General features: G+C 58.6%; 2 protein-coding genes across 2 annotated transcripts; one reads left to right on the top strand and one right to left on the bottom strand.

Annotated features, from left to right (window-relative positions):
- The first annotated feature begins 72 nt into the window (after positions 1-72).
- XAB2 (XPA binding protein 2) lies at positions 73-14,028 on the top strand. The gene is made up of 19 exons (XM_027050420.2): positions 73-224; positions 6,097-6,245; positions 6,538-6,661; positions 6,891-7,088; positions 8,518-8,652; positions 8,754-8,918; positions 9,769-9,913; positions 10,186-10,337; positions 10,419-10,538; positions 10,690-10,821; positions 10,916-11,047; positions 11,120-11,233; positions 12,187-12,349; positions 12,440-12,630; positions 12,776-12,898; positions 12,987-13,158; positions 13,436-13,565; positions 13,697-13,806; positions 13,899-14,028. The coding sequence occupies exons 1-19, from the start codon at positions 174-176 to the stop codon at positions 13,958-13,960; spliced, it is 2,568 nt and encodes an 855-aa protein (XP_026906221.1). The 5' UTR covers positions 73-173; the 3' UTR covers positions 13,961-14,028.
- On the bottom strand, positions 3,628-4,236 carry LOC106970764 (ATP synthase F(0) complex subunit C2, mitochondrial-like). The gene has a single exon (XM_053219950.1). The coding sequence runs from the start codon at positions 4,175-4,177 to the stop codon at positions 3,755-3,757; it is 423 nt and encodes a 140-aa protein (XP_053075925.1). The 5' UTR covers positions 4,178-4,236; the 3' UTR covers positions 3,628-3,754.
- Positions 14,029-14,994: the final 966 nt, after the last annotated feature.

Raw genomic sequence — 14,994 nt, 5'->3', positions numbered from 1 at the left:
GCCTCTTCTCTGCTTCCGGTCCCTGGAGCCGTCCACACGAAAGTCAACAAACGTCGTCCGCTCGGTCGGAAAAGGTTCAACCAATAGGAAATAGGTCTGGCCCTGGGGGGCGGGCCTTCAGCGGGAGACGTCATTATAACGCGACTTCTGCCCGTGTCTGGAGAGCCAGGAAAATGGTGGTGATGGCGCGTCTTTCGCGGCCGGAGCGGCCGGACCTTGTTTTCGTGAGTCTGCGGCGGGGCCGGGGGTGGCCCGCGTGGGAGAACCTGGGCTTGGATACTTCAGGGGTTCGGGGCCTGGTCGCCTGGGGTGTCTGGGCCAAAGCTCTGTCCGCCCGAGGGCAGGACCTACGGACCAGGGTGTCCAGGAGCAAAAGTCTGGCAGTGGAGTCCAAGTGGTCTGAGTTAAGAGTTGCAGTCGAGGTTCAGGGCCTGGCGTCCGGACCTTTGGTGGAAATAGGAGCGCGCGGGAGGGGGGGGGAGGGGAATCGCATAGCGAAATCTTGTAGAAGTCCGGAGTCTGGAATTAAGGCATAGTGATCAGGCCGGGGTTCTGGTTTCTGTGGTAAAGCCTTGGTGCTCTGAGTAACGGCCTAGGTCAAGTCCTGAGCGTTGTAGTTTGTGGAACGAAGGTTTGCTGTCTGGATTAGGAGAACTGTGGAGTCAACTGTGGTCAGGCAGTGGCCATTGGGATTCTGAAGAGTCCCAAGACTTGGTATCTGGAGCACAGACATACGACCTTTCATTGCACTTTATAGCTACTGTGGGGTTTTTTCTTCTTTTCTTTCTTTCTTAAACACAAATTGAAGGTTTGTGGCAACACTACATGAAGTAAGTGTGTTGGCACCATTTTCCGGCAGCATTTGCTCACTTCATGTCTCTGTGTCACGTTTTGGTAATCTCACAGTATTTCATACTTTTTCATGACTTTTGGGGTGTCAAGAGCCACACCCATGTAAAACCGGGAAGTTAATAATTGTTGTGTGTGTTGGGATGGCTTCATAGGCTATTCCTTGGGCCGCCCTACTCCCTCAGACATAACCACTTTGAAATTACTAAGCTTACAGTGGCCTCTAAGTGTTTAAGTGAATGGAAGAGTCACCTGTCTCACCTGAAATCAGAAGCTAGAAATGATTAAGCTTAATGAGGAAGGCACGTTGCAAGCTGAGAGGGGCTGAAAGCTACTAGGCCTTTGGCACCAATAGCCAAATTGTGAATGCAAACGAAAAGTTCTTGGAGAAGATTAGAAGTGACGGACACATGAATGATTAAAAAAAAAAAAGCGAAACAGCCCTTTGCTGTTACAAAGAAAGTTTCAGTGGTCTGGATAGAAGATCACACCAGCCACAGCATCCCCTTAAGCCAAAGTCTCATTCAGCCAAAGCCTAACCCTTCGGTTCTGCGAAGGCTGAGAGAAGTAAGGAAGCTGAAGAACACAACTTGGAAGCTAACAGAGGTTGGCTCTTGAGGTTTTTGGAAAGAAGCCGTCTCCATCACAAAAGTGCAAATGAAGGAGCGAGTGCTGATGTAGCCATCTGTGGCAAGTCGATCGCAAGATCTCATTAAGATAGTTAATGAAGTGACTGCACAGACCGAACAGACTTTTAATAGAAATGGGAAAGCCTTCTGTTGGGAGAAGAGACCTGCCAGGACTTTCATTGCTGGAGAGGAGGAGTCACTGCCTGGCTTCAGCGTTTCAAAGCACAGGCTGACTCTGTTGTCCGGCTAATGCAGCTGGTGGCTCGAAGTGGAAGCCAGTGCTCCTTTAGCATTCTGAAAAGCCTAGGGCCCTTAAGAATTAAGTTAAATCAGGGGCGCCTGGGTGGCTCAGTTGGTTAGGCGACCAATTTCGGCTCAGGTCATGATCTCACAGTTCATGAGTTCGAGCCCTGCATCGGGCTCTGTGCTGACAGCTCAGAGCCTGGAGCCTGCTTCGGATTCTGTGTCTCCCCCTCTCTCTGCCCCTCCCCTGCTCATGCTCTGTGTCTCTCTGTCTCTCAGTAATAAATAAACGTTAAAAAAATTGAAAAGAATTAAGCTAAATCCATTTCGTGTTATGTAAGTGGAACAACAAAGCTTGGATGATGGTATGTCTGTTTAGAACACTATTTACTAGGTATTTTAAATCCAGTGTTGAGGCCTATTGCTCATTAAAAAGATTTCTTTCAAAATGTTGCTGCTCCATGACGATGCACCTGGTCACCCAAGAGCTCTGATGGAGATGTACAATGAGATTAATGTTGTTTTCATGCCTGCTAACATAACATCCTTTCTGTAGCCCATGTATCAGAGGGTAATTTCAATTTTTTAAAAACAATTTTTGCCTAATGTTTATGTATTTTTGAGAGGGAGACAGCATGAGCAGGGGAGGGGCAGAGAGAGAGGGAAACATAGAATCCGAAGATCATGCCCCGGGTTGAAATCAGACGCTTAACCCACTGAGTCATCCAGGTGCCCCTACCGTTTCAAGTCTTATTATTTAAGAAATACGTTTTGGGGCGCCTGGGTGGCTCAGTCGGTTAAGCATCCGACTTCAGCTCAGGTCATGATCTCACAGCTTGTGAGTTCAAGCCCCACGTTGGGCTCTGTGCTGACAGCTCAGAGCCTGGGGTCTGCTTCGGATTCTGTGTCTGCCCCTCCCCTGCTCATGCTCTGTGTCTCTCTGTCTCTCAATAATAAATAAATTTTTTAAAAACGTAAAAAAAATGTTTCATTAAAAAAAATTTTTTTAACGTTTATTTATTTTTGAGAGGCACACAGAATGTGAGTGGGTTAGGGGCAGAGAGAGAGGGAGACACAGAATCCGAAGCAGGCTCTGAGCTGTCAGCACAGAGCCTGACATGGGGCTTGAACTCACAAGCTGTGAGATCATGACCTGAGCCGAAGTTGGACACTCAACCGACTGAGCCACCCAGGCACTCCAAGAAATATGTTTCATAAGGTTACAGTTCTAGATAGTAATTACTCTGATAGATCTGGGAAAAGCAAATTAAAAACCTCCTGGAAAAGATTCACCACTCTAAATGCCGTTAAGAACATTCTGATTCATGAGAAGAGGTAAGGATAACAGCATTAACAAGATCTTGGAAGAAGTTGATTCCAACTCTCCTGTATGACTTTGAGGGGTTCAAGACTTCACTGGAGGAAGTAACGACAGATGTGGTGGAAACATGGAAACAGCAAGAGAACCAGAATTAGAAGTGGCATCTGAAAACAGGACCGAATTGCTGCAATCTCATTATAAAATGAGGATGAGGAGTTGCTTTTTTTTTTTCTTAATGTTTATTTATTTTTGAGAGAGAAAAACAGTGTGTGAGCAGGGGAGGGGCAGAGAGAGAGGGAGACGCAGAATCCGAAACAGGCTCCAGGCTCTGAGCTGTCAGCACAGAGCCCAACGCGGGGCTTGAACTCACAGACTGCGAGATCATGACCTGAGCCGAAGTCAGACGCCCAACGGACTGAGCCACCCAGGCATCCCAGCCAGGAGTTGCTTCTTATGGATGAGCAAAGAAAAGGGGTTTCTCAAGATGGAATCTACTGGTTATGATGCTGTGAAGATTGTTGAAATGGCAACAGAGCTTCTAGAATGTAACATAAACGATTCTGTTTCTGTTAGTACAGTATTTGTTAGTCTTTCCTCTGTCAAACCCTGAGCCAACCACTTTCCCCAGGCTGCCTGGGGAAGTATAGGAAAAGGAACGCACAGGGCAGACGAAACACAGGAGAAAAACTTATGGGAGGTGGAGATGGCTCCTTCACATGGCGATGAGGATACAAAAGGCCGCCATCAGGCAGAAGAGCCTTGTGGCTTCCGGGAGGGCAAAGCCCAGGATGGTGGAGAAGAGCTTTTGCTTCAGAGAGGGCTTCCTGGCATGACCAGTGATGAGGCTCCCAGACACAGTCCCAATTCCAGCCCCAGAGCCAGCCACCCCAACTGTGGCAGCCCTAGTCCCAATGGACTTGGCTGCTGTGTCGATGTCCCTTGAAGCAACACTGGTTTGGAAACTGCGGCTAGGAATAAGTGAGGTCAGGGGACGTGGGGCTGCCCAGCTGCTGAGGCTCTCATCTGTCAGTGTCTCTGGTGGTTTTAATGCCACTGCAGACAGTGATCGGCTCAACCGCTGACAGGTGCTCCTGACCAAGGAGGGGGCAGAGACGAACTTTGCACAGGCGGACATTTTCAGAGGATGAGGGGCTGTGGCCAGAGAGCTGCTCCCAGTGCGGAGAAGACAGAGAGGGAATATGACATACACTTAGTTGACAAAGTAGCAGCAGGGTTGGAGAGGATTCCAATTTGGAAAGAAGGCCTGCTGTGGGTAAAATGCTGTCAAACTGATGGGGCACCTGGGTGGCTCCGTTGGGCGCCCGACCTCGGCTCAGGTCGTGATCTTGCAGTTCAGTTCTGAGTTCGAGCCCTGCGTCGGGCTCTGTGCTGACAGCTCGGAGCCTGGAGCCTGCTTTGGATTCTGTGTCTCCCTCTCCCTCTGCCCCTCCCCCGCTTGTGCTCTGTCTCTCTCACTCTCAGAAATAAACATAAAAAAAATTTTTTTCAAGTGCTGTCAAAAACCGAGTCACCTACTACAGAGAAGTTGTTCGTGGTGGCAGGATTCAGTTGATGTAGCAGGCTTTATTTTGTTTTATTTTAAGAAATTGCCACAGCCACCCCAACCTTCAGCAGCCACCACCCTGATCAGTCAGCAGCCATCACACCAGCAAAAAAGATTACAACTCACTGAAACCTCAAGTAGTGGTTAGCACTTTTTTTGCAAGGAAGTATCTTTTAATCAAGTTATAACACTTTTTAGACATAATGCCAATGCAAATTTAATAGACTGCAGTGTAAACATAACTTTTATGTGTGTCGGGAAACCAGAAAATTCATTCGACTTGCTGTATTGTGATGTGTATTGTGGTGGCCTGGGGCTGAACCAGCAGTATGTGTGAGGTGTGTCTGTAGAGGCCTAGCATCTTCACAGGTGTTTGGTGTTTCGTATTGGGGAGGCTTGGGGTTTGGTCCATACCTCTCCTTCTGATGTAAAGGTCTAGCTTCTGTCAACTTGGAAAATAAAACTGCCAGTGATTTTATCAGCAGGGTGGGTTTATTTAGGAACGGCAGAGGAATTTTAATTCAGGATATGCAAGCTATGGCAAAACCGAAGGCAAGTCTGGAGAACAAAGGTGAGGAGCATCACTTTATTTTATTTTAAAACTTGTTTGTTTATTTTGAGAGAGCACGTGCATGTGCCGAAGGGGCAAAGTGAGGAAAAGAATCCCAAGCAGGCTCTTTGCTGTCAGCACGGAGCCTGATGCAGCATTCCAGCTTACACACCGTGAGATCATGACCTGAGCCGAAGTTGGATGCTTAACGGAGCCACCTGGGTGCCCAAGTAACGTCACTTTATAGAGAAAAAGGAGTAAACTAGGAGCGGCCGGTTTGAAGGAAAATCTGTTAGGTGAAAATGATAGTTCAGGGTGGTGATGACTTCTCATTGGCTGAGTTGTGGCGGTTTCTCATTGGCTGGGCTGTTGCCGGGCAAGGAGAAAATCTTGCTGGGGTAGTAAAGTAAGCTTCTTTCTGTTGGGAACGCAAGGTGCCCTTCTTCCTGCGGGGGGGGGGGGGGGGGTCTGCAATTGACAAAGAGATGGTAGGCATGAGAGTGCCCCCTTCAGGGCTTCCTGACTTCATGTCAAATAAGGTTTCCGTGTTCACTTTCCGAGTTCTGGGACAGCTGAGTAGTTCTGGATGGTGGGAGCCTGAGATGCTGAAGGCCTGGTGTTTAGGAAGAGGCGTGTTGTGCGGAGTTAAAGCTTGGCATCCAGGTCCAGAGAGACCTGGCAGTGGACGGGCAGTCTGAGAAATCTGGTGACCTGGGCCAGAGAGTAGGTGGCTTGACTGGGAGGGCCAAAAGAGTGGTGTCTGGATGACAGTCTCAAGTCTGGCCCGGAACCCTGTGGTTGAGGAGTCTGATGACCCGGGTCAGACTGTGGGCAGTAAGATTTCGAGGAGTGAAATCCAAACCTGAGTCCTGGTATGTGGGTGTCTGGTGCCCTGGCTCTGAGCTCAGGTCTCTCTTTTCCCATTCCCTGGCTCCCGCAGGAGGAAGAGGACCTCCCCTACGAGGAGGAAATCATGCGGAACCAGTTCTCCGTCAAATGCTGGCTCCGCTACATTGAGTTCAAGCAGGGTGCCCCGAAGCCGAGGCTCAATCAGCTGTACGAGCGGGCCCTGAAGCTGCTGCCCTGCAGGTGGGAACGGTCCCAGCCGCCCTGCCCGGCCCCCCACCCCACCCCACCTAATCTAGCCGTAATGGAACTGGCCAGTAGGTCCCAGGTGATGGCTGTCGTTCGGGCACTAAGTGTACGTCCCCTGACAGCTCAGCACACCTTCCCTGGTGTCCTGGCCCGTGCCCCCCAATGCTGAGACTTGCCGTCCTTCCCCAGGCCCCTTTGCCCTGCAGTCACTTCCCGGCGCAGGGCAGAGGGTTCCAGGGGTATGTGAGGCTGACCGGTCGTTGTCTGCCCCTCCCGCGTTCCCCAGCTACAAACTCTGGTACCGATACCTGAAGGCGCGCCGGGCACAGGTGAAGCATCGCTGCGTGACCGACCCGGCCTACGAAGATGTCAACAACTGCCACGAGAGGGCCTTTGTGTTCATGCACAAGGTGGGAGCGGGGGGGCAGAGGCCGGGCGAGGGCTGAGGGGGAGGTGCAAGTGGACGGGGACCGGGGGATTGGAGTCCTGTCGCCTCGGTGTGCCCGAGGTGGAGCTGGATTAGCCCTAGAGGACGGGGTCCCGGGTCTTGCTGCATTTTTGGCCACAGGACACGTGCCGCCTCTGTGGTCGAGCCGTGGCGCCAGCGGTTCAGACCCTGCCCGTCCCCCACGCCTCCAGATGCCACGGCTGTGGCTGGACTATTGCCAGTTCCTGATGGACCAGGGCCGAATCACACACACCCGCCGCACTTTCGACCGCGCTCTCCGGGCACTGCCCATCACGCAGCACTCTCGCATCTGGCCCCTGTACCTGCGCTTCCTGCGCTCACACCCACTACCTGAGACGGCCGTGCGGGGCTACCGGCGCTTCCTCAAGGTACGCCTGTGGGGGTGGGGCGGGACCGAGCGGCGAGAGGCCGCTTCACGAGGTTCCCAGCGCCGGCTTACTGGGACACTGGCCCCTCGAGGGGAGTCACCCGACAGACGGGAGGCGGGGAAGGCTCTTGTTGGCGATTTGTTTTCCCTCCAAATAATTTGCCAGCACCTGCTGCATGTCTCGCATTGAGACAGGTGCTGGGACAGCGTGTGACAAAGACAGTCCCTGCCTGCATGGAGCTTTTGATCTAACTGGATAGACAGGTGCCCACGAGCTGACCACGTCTCCTGGTCACATCTTTAAAAAATTTTTTTTCACGTTTATTTCTGAGACAATGCAAGAGACAGAGCACAAACAGCAGAGGGGCAGACAGAGGGGGACACGGGATCCAAAGCGGGCTCCGGGCTCCGAGCTGTGAGCCCAGAGCCCGACATGAGGCTCGAACTCACGAACTGAACCGTGAGATCATGACCTGAGTGGAAGTCGGATGCTCAACTGACTGAGCCACCCAAGCATCCGCCCCTTCTGCTTCTTTATTATTTTTAATTTTTTTTAAATGTTTTTATTTTTGAGACAGAGACACAGCATGAGCAGGGGAGGGGCAAAGAGAGAGGGAGACACAGAGTCTGAAGCAGGCTCCAGGCTCCAACATGGGGTTCGAACTCACAAATTGCAAGATCGTGACCTAGGCTGAAGTTGGATGCTCAACCGACTGAGCCACCCAGGCGCCCAAAATTTCTTTTAATGGTTTTTTATTTATTTTTGAGACAGAGACAGAGCATGAGCAGGGGTGGGGCAGAGAGAGGGGGAGCCACAGAATCCGAAGCAGGCTCCAGGCTCTGTGCTAACAGCTCAGACGTGGGGCTCGAACTCACAGACTCTGAGCCGAAGTCGGACGCTCAACCGACTGAGCCACTCAGGCGCCCCTCCTGGTCACATCTTTTAAACCAGTAAAACCACAACCGTGGGAGGGCAGGGAGCGGGAGACGAACGGCTGTGGGACTGTTTCCAGGCGGAAACAGCATGGGGGGGGTGCCGCCCCTTCACGCTTCTAACAGCTGTCGTACGTTGTGAAACTCGGCACGGCGCTGTCTGGCTGGGGGACTTGGGGTAAAGGCCGGGCCCGGACCGTGCCGGCTGTGCCTTTGTTGTCTAAGCCAGACCGGTCAGGGCTGGGGCTGCACCAGAGGGGCCCAGACCGGATTGGCAGGGCCTCGGCTGGACCGCCGGTCAAGGCTGCCCCCGTGGGGCTGAGGCCGGACTGGTAGGGTCCGGGTGGGACACGTGTGGCTAAGGCTGGGTCGGCGGGGCTGGCGCCGGGTCAGGGCAGTGGTGCGTGGCTGACCCGGAGCTGCCGAGTGGGAGCTGGGGGGACGGCGGGGTGGCTCTGCGGCCCCGCTGACTGCTGGTGGGGCCGCCCGCTGCCCAGCTGAGCCCCGAGAGTGCAGAGGAGTACATCGAGTACCTCAAGTCCAGTGACCGGTTGGATGAAGCTGCGCAGCGCCTGGCCACCGTGGTGAACGACGAGCGCTTTGTGTCCAAGGCTGGCAAGTCCAACTACCAGGTGGGCTTGTGGGGGGATGGGGTTGGGCAGGAAGGCTTGCCCTCCCCCTCCCGCCCCCCCCGTGGGGCACAGGGCTGAGACAACTCCTCCTGGCTCCGCAGCTGTGGCACGAGCTCTGTGACCTCATCTCCCAGAACCCAGACAAGGTGCAGTCACTCAATGTGGACGCCATCATCCGCGGGGGCCTCACCCGCTTCACCGACCAGCTGGGCAAGCTCTGGTGCTCGCTGGCTGACTACTACATCCGCAGCGGCCACTTCGAGAAGGTGCGCAGGCACGGGAGGCGACGAGGGGAGAGGGGGCAGGTGCCACACAGGTGCCTGACACAGCGGTCACTCCCGAGGTGTCAGTGTTCTCGTCAGTGTCCACGTTAGCTTGCTTGTCGTCAGGCAGTGGAATAGGGGGGTGCATGGGGCGGACGGGTCCCCAGAGTTGCTGGCTGGAGTCGTCGGAGCCTCGTGGAAGAGGAGGCGAGAGGAGCTGGAGCAGAGAAGGGGCCGCTGACCGGCTAGGGGAGGGAGTGCCCTGCGGGCTGAGGGGTCGGCCGTGCCCTGCTGAGGGGCGCCGCCAGCCAGGCGTGAGCAGGACGGAGGCAGGACCGGCTGCATGCTTCACAGAAACCCTTCAGGCCACCACAGGCTGAGGCTGGCGGCAGGGGACTGGTCAGGAGGCGGGCGGAGCCAGCGGCCGGGGTGGGGCGGACAGTGGAGCATGACTGGCCAGGAACAGGGGTAGAGGGATGGGGCCCAAACTTAGGGGTGGGAGTGACCGGGAGAACATGAGCTTCAGAAGTGGGGTGGGGCCCTCCATGGCCAAGTCCGGGGTCCCCGCAGCGGGGACCTGTGGGGGTGTCAGGGTCAGTCACCTCTCGAATCTTAACCGGGCGTCGGCCACCTCACACGTGTCTCCCTTGAGCTTCATAGTCACTCTGCACGGGGACCGTCACCATTTACTGGGGAGGAGCTCGGGCCCTGCACTCTGGGAGGGCAGGGGGCGGCTGTGGCTCTGCTGGGTGTCGGTGCTCCGGGCGGTGCGGCCAGGTCCCCTGCGTCCACGCGGGCAGGCCCTCGCGCCCCCCCAGCCAGCACTTTCCTTTTACCCCGCCTGTGCCCACAGGCTCGAGACGTGTACGAGGAGGCCATCCGGACTGTGATGACCGTGCGCGACTTCACCCAGGTGTTCGACAGCTACGCGCAGTTTGAGGAGAGCATGATTGCAGCCAAGATGGAGACGGCCTCAGAACTGGGGCGGGAGGAGGAAGGTGAGGCAGGCCTGGGCCAGTGAGGGGAGAGGGCTGGGCCGGCGGGCAGGGCTCTGAGAGCCCCAAGGGACAGCGACGGGGGAGGTGCGTCTGCAAGACAGAGGGGGGCCGGCGTGGGTGGAACTTTGGTGAGTAGCCGGGACTAGCGCTGCATCTCTGGCCGGAGTGGCCAGTGGAGTGAGTCTGCCAGGCCCCAGACAGTCGGGGCCCTGGTGGTGCAGAGGTGGGGGCGGGGCCGCTGTGCTGAGGCCCCGCCCCCATCTCGAGCGCAGATGACGTGGACCTGGAGCTGCGCCTGGCCCGCTTCGAGCAGCTCATTGGCCGGCGGCCCCTGCTCCTCAACAGCGTCTTGCTGCGCCAGAACCCACACCATGTGCACGAGTGGCACAAGCGCGTGGCCCTGCACCAGGGCCGCCCCCGGGAGGTGTGTGACGCCCCGCCCCACCCCCCTTCCCCTGCCTGCCGGGCCCCAGCCGTCCAGCCTGACTCCCTCCTTCCCACCCAGATCATCAACACGTACACGGAGGCCGTGCAGACGGTGGACCCTTTCAAGGCTACAGGCAAGCCCCACACACTGTGGGTCGCGTTTGCCAAGTTTTACGAGGACAATGGGCAGCTGGACGATGTGAGTGCCCTGCGTGTGTGGGTTTGTGCGTGTGTGAGTAGAGGCGTGTGCTTGGCCAGAGGACCCAGGAGGCACAGACACGTGCACTCTCGCGGGGGCGGGCAGGGGCCAGAGAGGCAGGGTCCCAACCTGCCCTCTCCCACCCCTGCAGGCCCGCATCATCCTGGAGAAGGCCACCAAGGTGAGCTTCAAGCAGGTGGACGACCTGGCCAGCGTGTGGTGTGAGTGTGGCGAGCTGGAGCTCCGGCACGAGAACTACGACCAGGCTTTGCGGCTGCTGCGGGTAAACGCGAGCCCATGTTAGGGCGGGGCGTGGTGTGCTGTGTGGCCGTGTCCGGCTGTCCCCAAGCCCCCGCCCTGCTGCCTGCTCCCTCCAGAAGGCCACCGCGCTGCCTGCCCGCCGAGCTGAGTACTTCGACGGCTCGGAGCCCGTGCAGAACCGCGTGTACAAGTCCCTGAAGGTGTGGTCGATGCTCGCCGACTTGGAGGAGAGCCTGGGCACCTTCCAGGTGAGTCGGGGGGCCGAGGGCAGGGCCGCAGTCTCTGCCCCGGACGTGCCCTGACCTGCTGCTGCCCCGCAGTCCACCAAGGCCGTCTACGACCGCATCCTGGATCTGCGTATCGCCACGCCCCAGATTGTCATCAACTACGCCATGTTCTTGGAGGAGCACAAGTACTTCGAGGAGAGCTTCAAGGTGAGGGGGGCTGATCTGGAGGTCCCGGACAGCGGGGTCTCCTGTCCCGGGGCCCCGGCCGCTGTGTCTGTGTGCTCTGGTGGCCCTAACAAGGTGTCGCAGAGCAGGGAACTCAGACAGCAGAGACGTACCGTCCTCGTCCTGGGGGCTGGAAATCTCAGACTGTGGTGCTGGCGGGGCTGGTCTCTCCCAAGGCCTCTGTCCTTGGCTAGCGGGCGGCTGTCTTCCCACCGGTGTGTGTATGTGTGTTAATCCCACAGGGACTCCAGTCATCTCGGGTTAGGGCCCACTGTAACAACTCCCCTTCATTTCCTCTTTAAAGGCCTGGTTTCTAAGTCCAGTTACATTCTGAGGTCCTGGGGTTGTGGCTTCAACAGGAATTTGGGGGACACAGTTCACCTCTTAACAGGCACCGAGTCTTGTTTCTGGGCGGCGGGTGTGTGCGGGCTGTCCCTGCTCTGCTCGTGTGACAGCTTGTAGGTACGTGAGGTCCTGCACGTGCACATGTTGGGAGGCCCTGCCTCTCTGTTGAGAGGTTTCGGTTCTAGGCGGAGACCGCACGTATCCAGATGACATACACGTGTGCCGCCACCCCCTCCCCCCCCCCCCCCCCCCCCCCCCCCCGGCCTGAGTGACACCGGCCCTGCCCCTGCCCCTGGCCTGGGCATGGGAACCTCTTCCCAAGGCCGTGGGCTCCAGTGTCCACAGAACTGAGGACCCCCCCCCGACTCCCCCGCCCATAAGGTTACGTACCGGTGACTTGGTAGGTCCTAGTCCTGGTCCGTTGAGGGAGACGTACAGGCCCCCTTGACCGCGCCGTGATCGTGGGGCAGGGTGGACGGGGAAGGGGCCGCCGTGACCAGCCCGAGGGAGACGTGGGGACTCTCCTGGCAGGCTGGACGCCACGTGTTCTTGCCCTGGGTTCCCACACACGACACCCTCTCTCGGGGCAGGCGTACGAGCGTGGCATCTCGCTGTTCAAGTGGCCCAACGTGTCTGACATCTGGAGCACCTACCTGACCAAATTCATTGCCCGCTACGGGGGCCGCAAGCTGGAGCGGGCGCGGGACCTCTTCGAACAGGCGCTGGACGGCTGCCCTCCCAAATATGCGAAGAGTGAGGCAGGCGGGCGGGCCGGGCCGGGGAGGGGTTGTCTGGGGCCGGGCACCAGCCTCTGACCGCCCCCCCCACCGCCTCGTGTCTCAGCACTGTACCTGCTGTACGCCCAGCTGGAGGAAGAGTGGGGCCTGGCCCGGCATGCCATGGCAGTGTACGAGCGCGCCACCCGGGCCGTGGAGCCCGCCCAGCAGTACGACATGTTCAACATCTACATCAAGCGTGCGGCCGAGATCTACGGGGTCACCCACACCCGCGGCATCTACCAGAAGGCCATCGAGGTGCCCTGTGGGGCGGGGCGGGGAACGGGGGTGGCCAGAGGCTCTGAGCGTGCCCCCACGCATGGGACCTCCGGGAGCCTTCCGGAGGGCCCGGGGTACGGGGAGCCCGCTCACGCCCTGCCCCCTCCTCGCCACCGCCACCCAGGTGCTGTCGGACGAACACGCCCGGGAGATGTGCCTGCGGTTCGCGGACATGGAGTGCAAGCTCGGCGAGATCGACCGGGCGCGGGCCATCTACAGCTTCTGCTCCCAGATCTGTGACCCCCGGGTAGGGCGTGGGCCCGGGCGGGCGGGCGGGCAGTGACGGAGGCTGCAGCCGAGCCAGCCGCTCACGCCATGCACCCCACCCCGCACAGACCACCGGGGCTTTCTGGCAGACGTGGAAGGACTTCGAGGTCCGGCACGGCAACGAGGACACCATCCGGGAGATGCTGCGGATCCGCCGCAGCGTGCAGGCCACGTACAACACGCAGGTCAACTTCATGGCCTCGCAGATGCTCAAGGTGTCGGGCAGCGCCACGGGCACCGGTGAGCAGCTGTGGGCACCCCCAGTAAGGGCCCGGCCCCTGCTCTCTGCCCGCCCTTGACCTCCTGGTCTGAGAGCGTTGAGCGTCCACCTCCCCACCCCCCCACCCCCCCACCTCCCCACCCCCTGCCGAACCTGGGAACTCCTTGAGGGCTGGGTCCTCGGACGGATGGGGGTGGGGTGCCCGGTAAGGAGCAGAGCGGCCTGTGGGCTGTGGCAGGGGCCAGCGCGGGTGTGGCCTGGGCAGACTGGTGTGTGACCCCCACGCTCCCCCACCAGTGTCCGACCTCGCCCCCGGGCAGAGCGGCATGGACGACATGAAGCTGCTGGAGCAGCGGGCAGAGCAGCTGGCGGCCGAGGCCGAGCGGGACCAGCCCCCGCGGGCCCAGAGCAAGATCCTGTTTGTGAGGTGCGGGGGCAGGGGTGGCGGGGAGGCTGAGCGGCACGCGTCCCCCTCCCTCCCCCCTGCCTGCCCCCTCCCTCCCTCCCTCCCCGCCTGCCCTGTCCCTCCTTCCCTCCTTCACCCCTGCCCACCCCCAGGAGCGACGCGTCCCGGGAGGAGCTGGCCGAGCTGGCCCAGCAAGCCAACCCGGAGGAGATCGAGCTAGGGGGGGACGAGGACGAGGACGAGATGGATCTGGAACCCAACGGTAGGGGGCCAGCCAGGTGGGCAGGACGTTTTGGCGGAGGCATGGGTGGGGCCCCCCCTCCCCGAATGACCGTGGCCTCTCTCCTTTCCCAGAGGTGCGGCTGGAGCAGCAGAGTGTGCCGGCTGCCGTGTTCGGGAGCCTGAAGGAGGACTGACCCCAGCCCTGCACCCCTCGTCCCTCCTCCCCCATTCCTCCTCCCCCAATAGAATCTATGTTTGTACACACGGTCTGAGCCTCTTTCCTGCCCACCCTTCCCGCTGCCCAGGTGCCTATGTGGACTGCCAGCTGGGTAGTGCCCTGGCCTTGGGCCCGGCACCCCCCCCCCCCCCCGCCCCCAGATTGGCTGATGCGGGAGGTGGGGCAGCTGGGCTTCCAGCCAGGGCACATGCCCCACCCTCCCCCTGCAGAGCCAGTTCTCAGAGGCCCGTCTCTGCCGCCTGAGGCCTCCTTGAGGGCCTTCCCAGCCCATTCCCACATTAGGTAGAGATACACAGCCTTCCCTCTCCAGATTGTTTCATTCTGGGCCAGGGCGCTGACCTCCCCTCAGAAGACTGGTCTGAGAGCCTGTCAAGGTACTTCTCACCCTGGATGGCAGCCAGGAGCCAGACCTCAGCCCTGGGTCAGGGCGTGGTCCTTAGGCCTAAGCTCTGGGAAGCCATTAGTGGGCTCTGGACTATTAAGGGATTTTAAGCATCAAGAGACATAATCAGATTTGTGCTCTGAACAGGCCATGTGGGCTGTGGGGGATTGGTTGGTGGCGGGGGGGGGGGGGGAGGCCCGGGGTTGGTGGCCTGGACTGGGGGCCAGTTATGGGGATGGAGAGAGGCTAGCGAGACAGAAGCGGCCATTAGGTGAACTGTGCAGTGTCGGGTGGGGTTGGGGAAGCCGGTCCTGTGTCTGGGCCACGGAGAGCAGCAGCTCAGGCAGGCTCGAGTTACGGCCTAGGGCCTACGTCTGAGCCATCCCCAGCGATGCCAAGGGCACACCTGGACCCTTGGGTGTGGGGCTCGTAGGAGAGAAACATGGGAATCCTTTCCAGAGGCCGAAATGGGGGCAGGCGGCTGGAGGAGAGAAGGTCAAGCTTAGCAGCTGGCCGCAGACCAAGTGCCAGGAGGGGCCAGTAACATCCCCACGGAGGAGGGAAGTGCAGTGAGCGGCGGGTGGGGAGGCCACGGGGAGAGGCTGGTC

Source organism: Acinonyx jubatus, chromosome A2, assembly GCF_027475565.1.
Source record: "Acinonyx jubatus isolate Ajub_Pintada_27869175 chromosome A2, VMU_Ajub_asm_v1.0, whole genome shotgun sequence".
Taxonomy (NCBI): domain Eukaryota; kingdom Metazoa; phylum Chordata; class Mammalia; order Carnivora; family Felidae; genus Acinonyx; species Acinonyx jubatus.
The sequence above is the reverse complement of the archived record's forward strand: the minus strand, read 5'-3'. Positions and strand labels throughout refer to the sequence as shown.

Coding starts and splice junctions, on each gene's coding strand:
- XAB2 (XM_027050420.2), top strand. CDS start 174: ATGGTGGTGATGGCGCGTCTTTCGCGGCCGGAGCGGCCGGACCTTGTT. Junction 8,919..9,768: donor GCAGCGGCCACTTCGAGAAG/GTGCGCAGGCAC, acceptor CTGTGCCCACAG/GCTCGAGACGTGTACGAGGA. Junction 9,914..10,185: donor ACTGGGGCGGGAGGAGGAAG/GTGAGGCAGGCC, acceptor TCTCGAGCGCAG/ATGACGTGGACCTGGAGCTG.
- LOC106970764 (XM_053219950.1), bottom strand. CDS start 4,177: ATGTCCGCCTGTGCAAAGTTCGTCTCTGCCCCCTCCTTGGTCAGGAGC.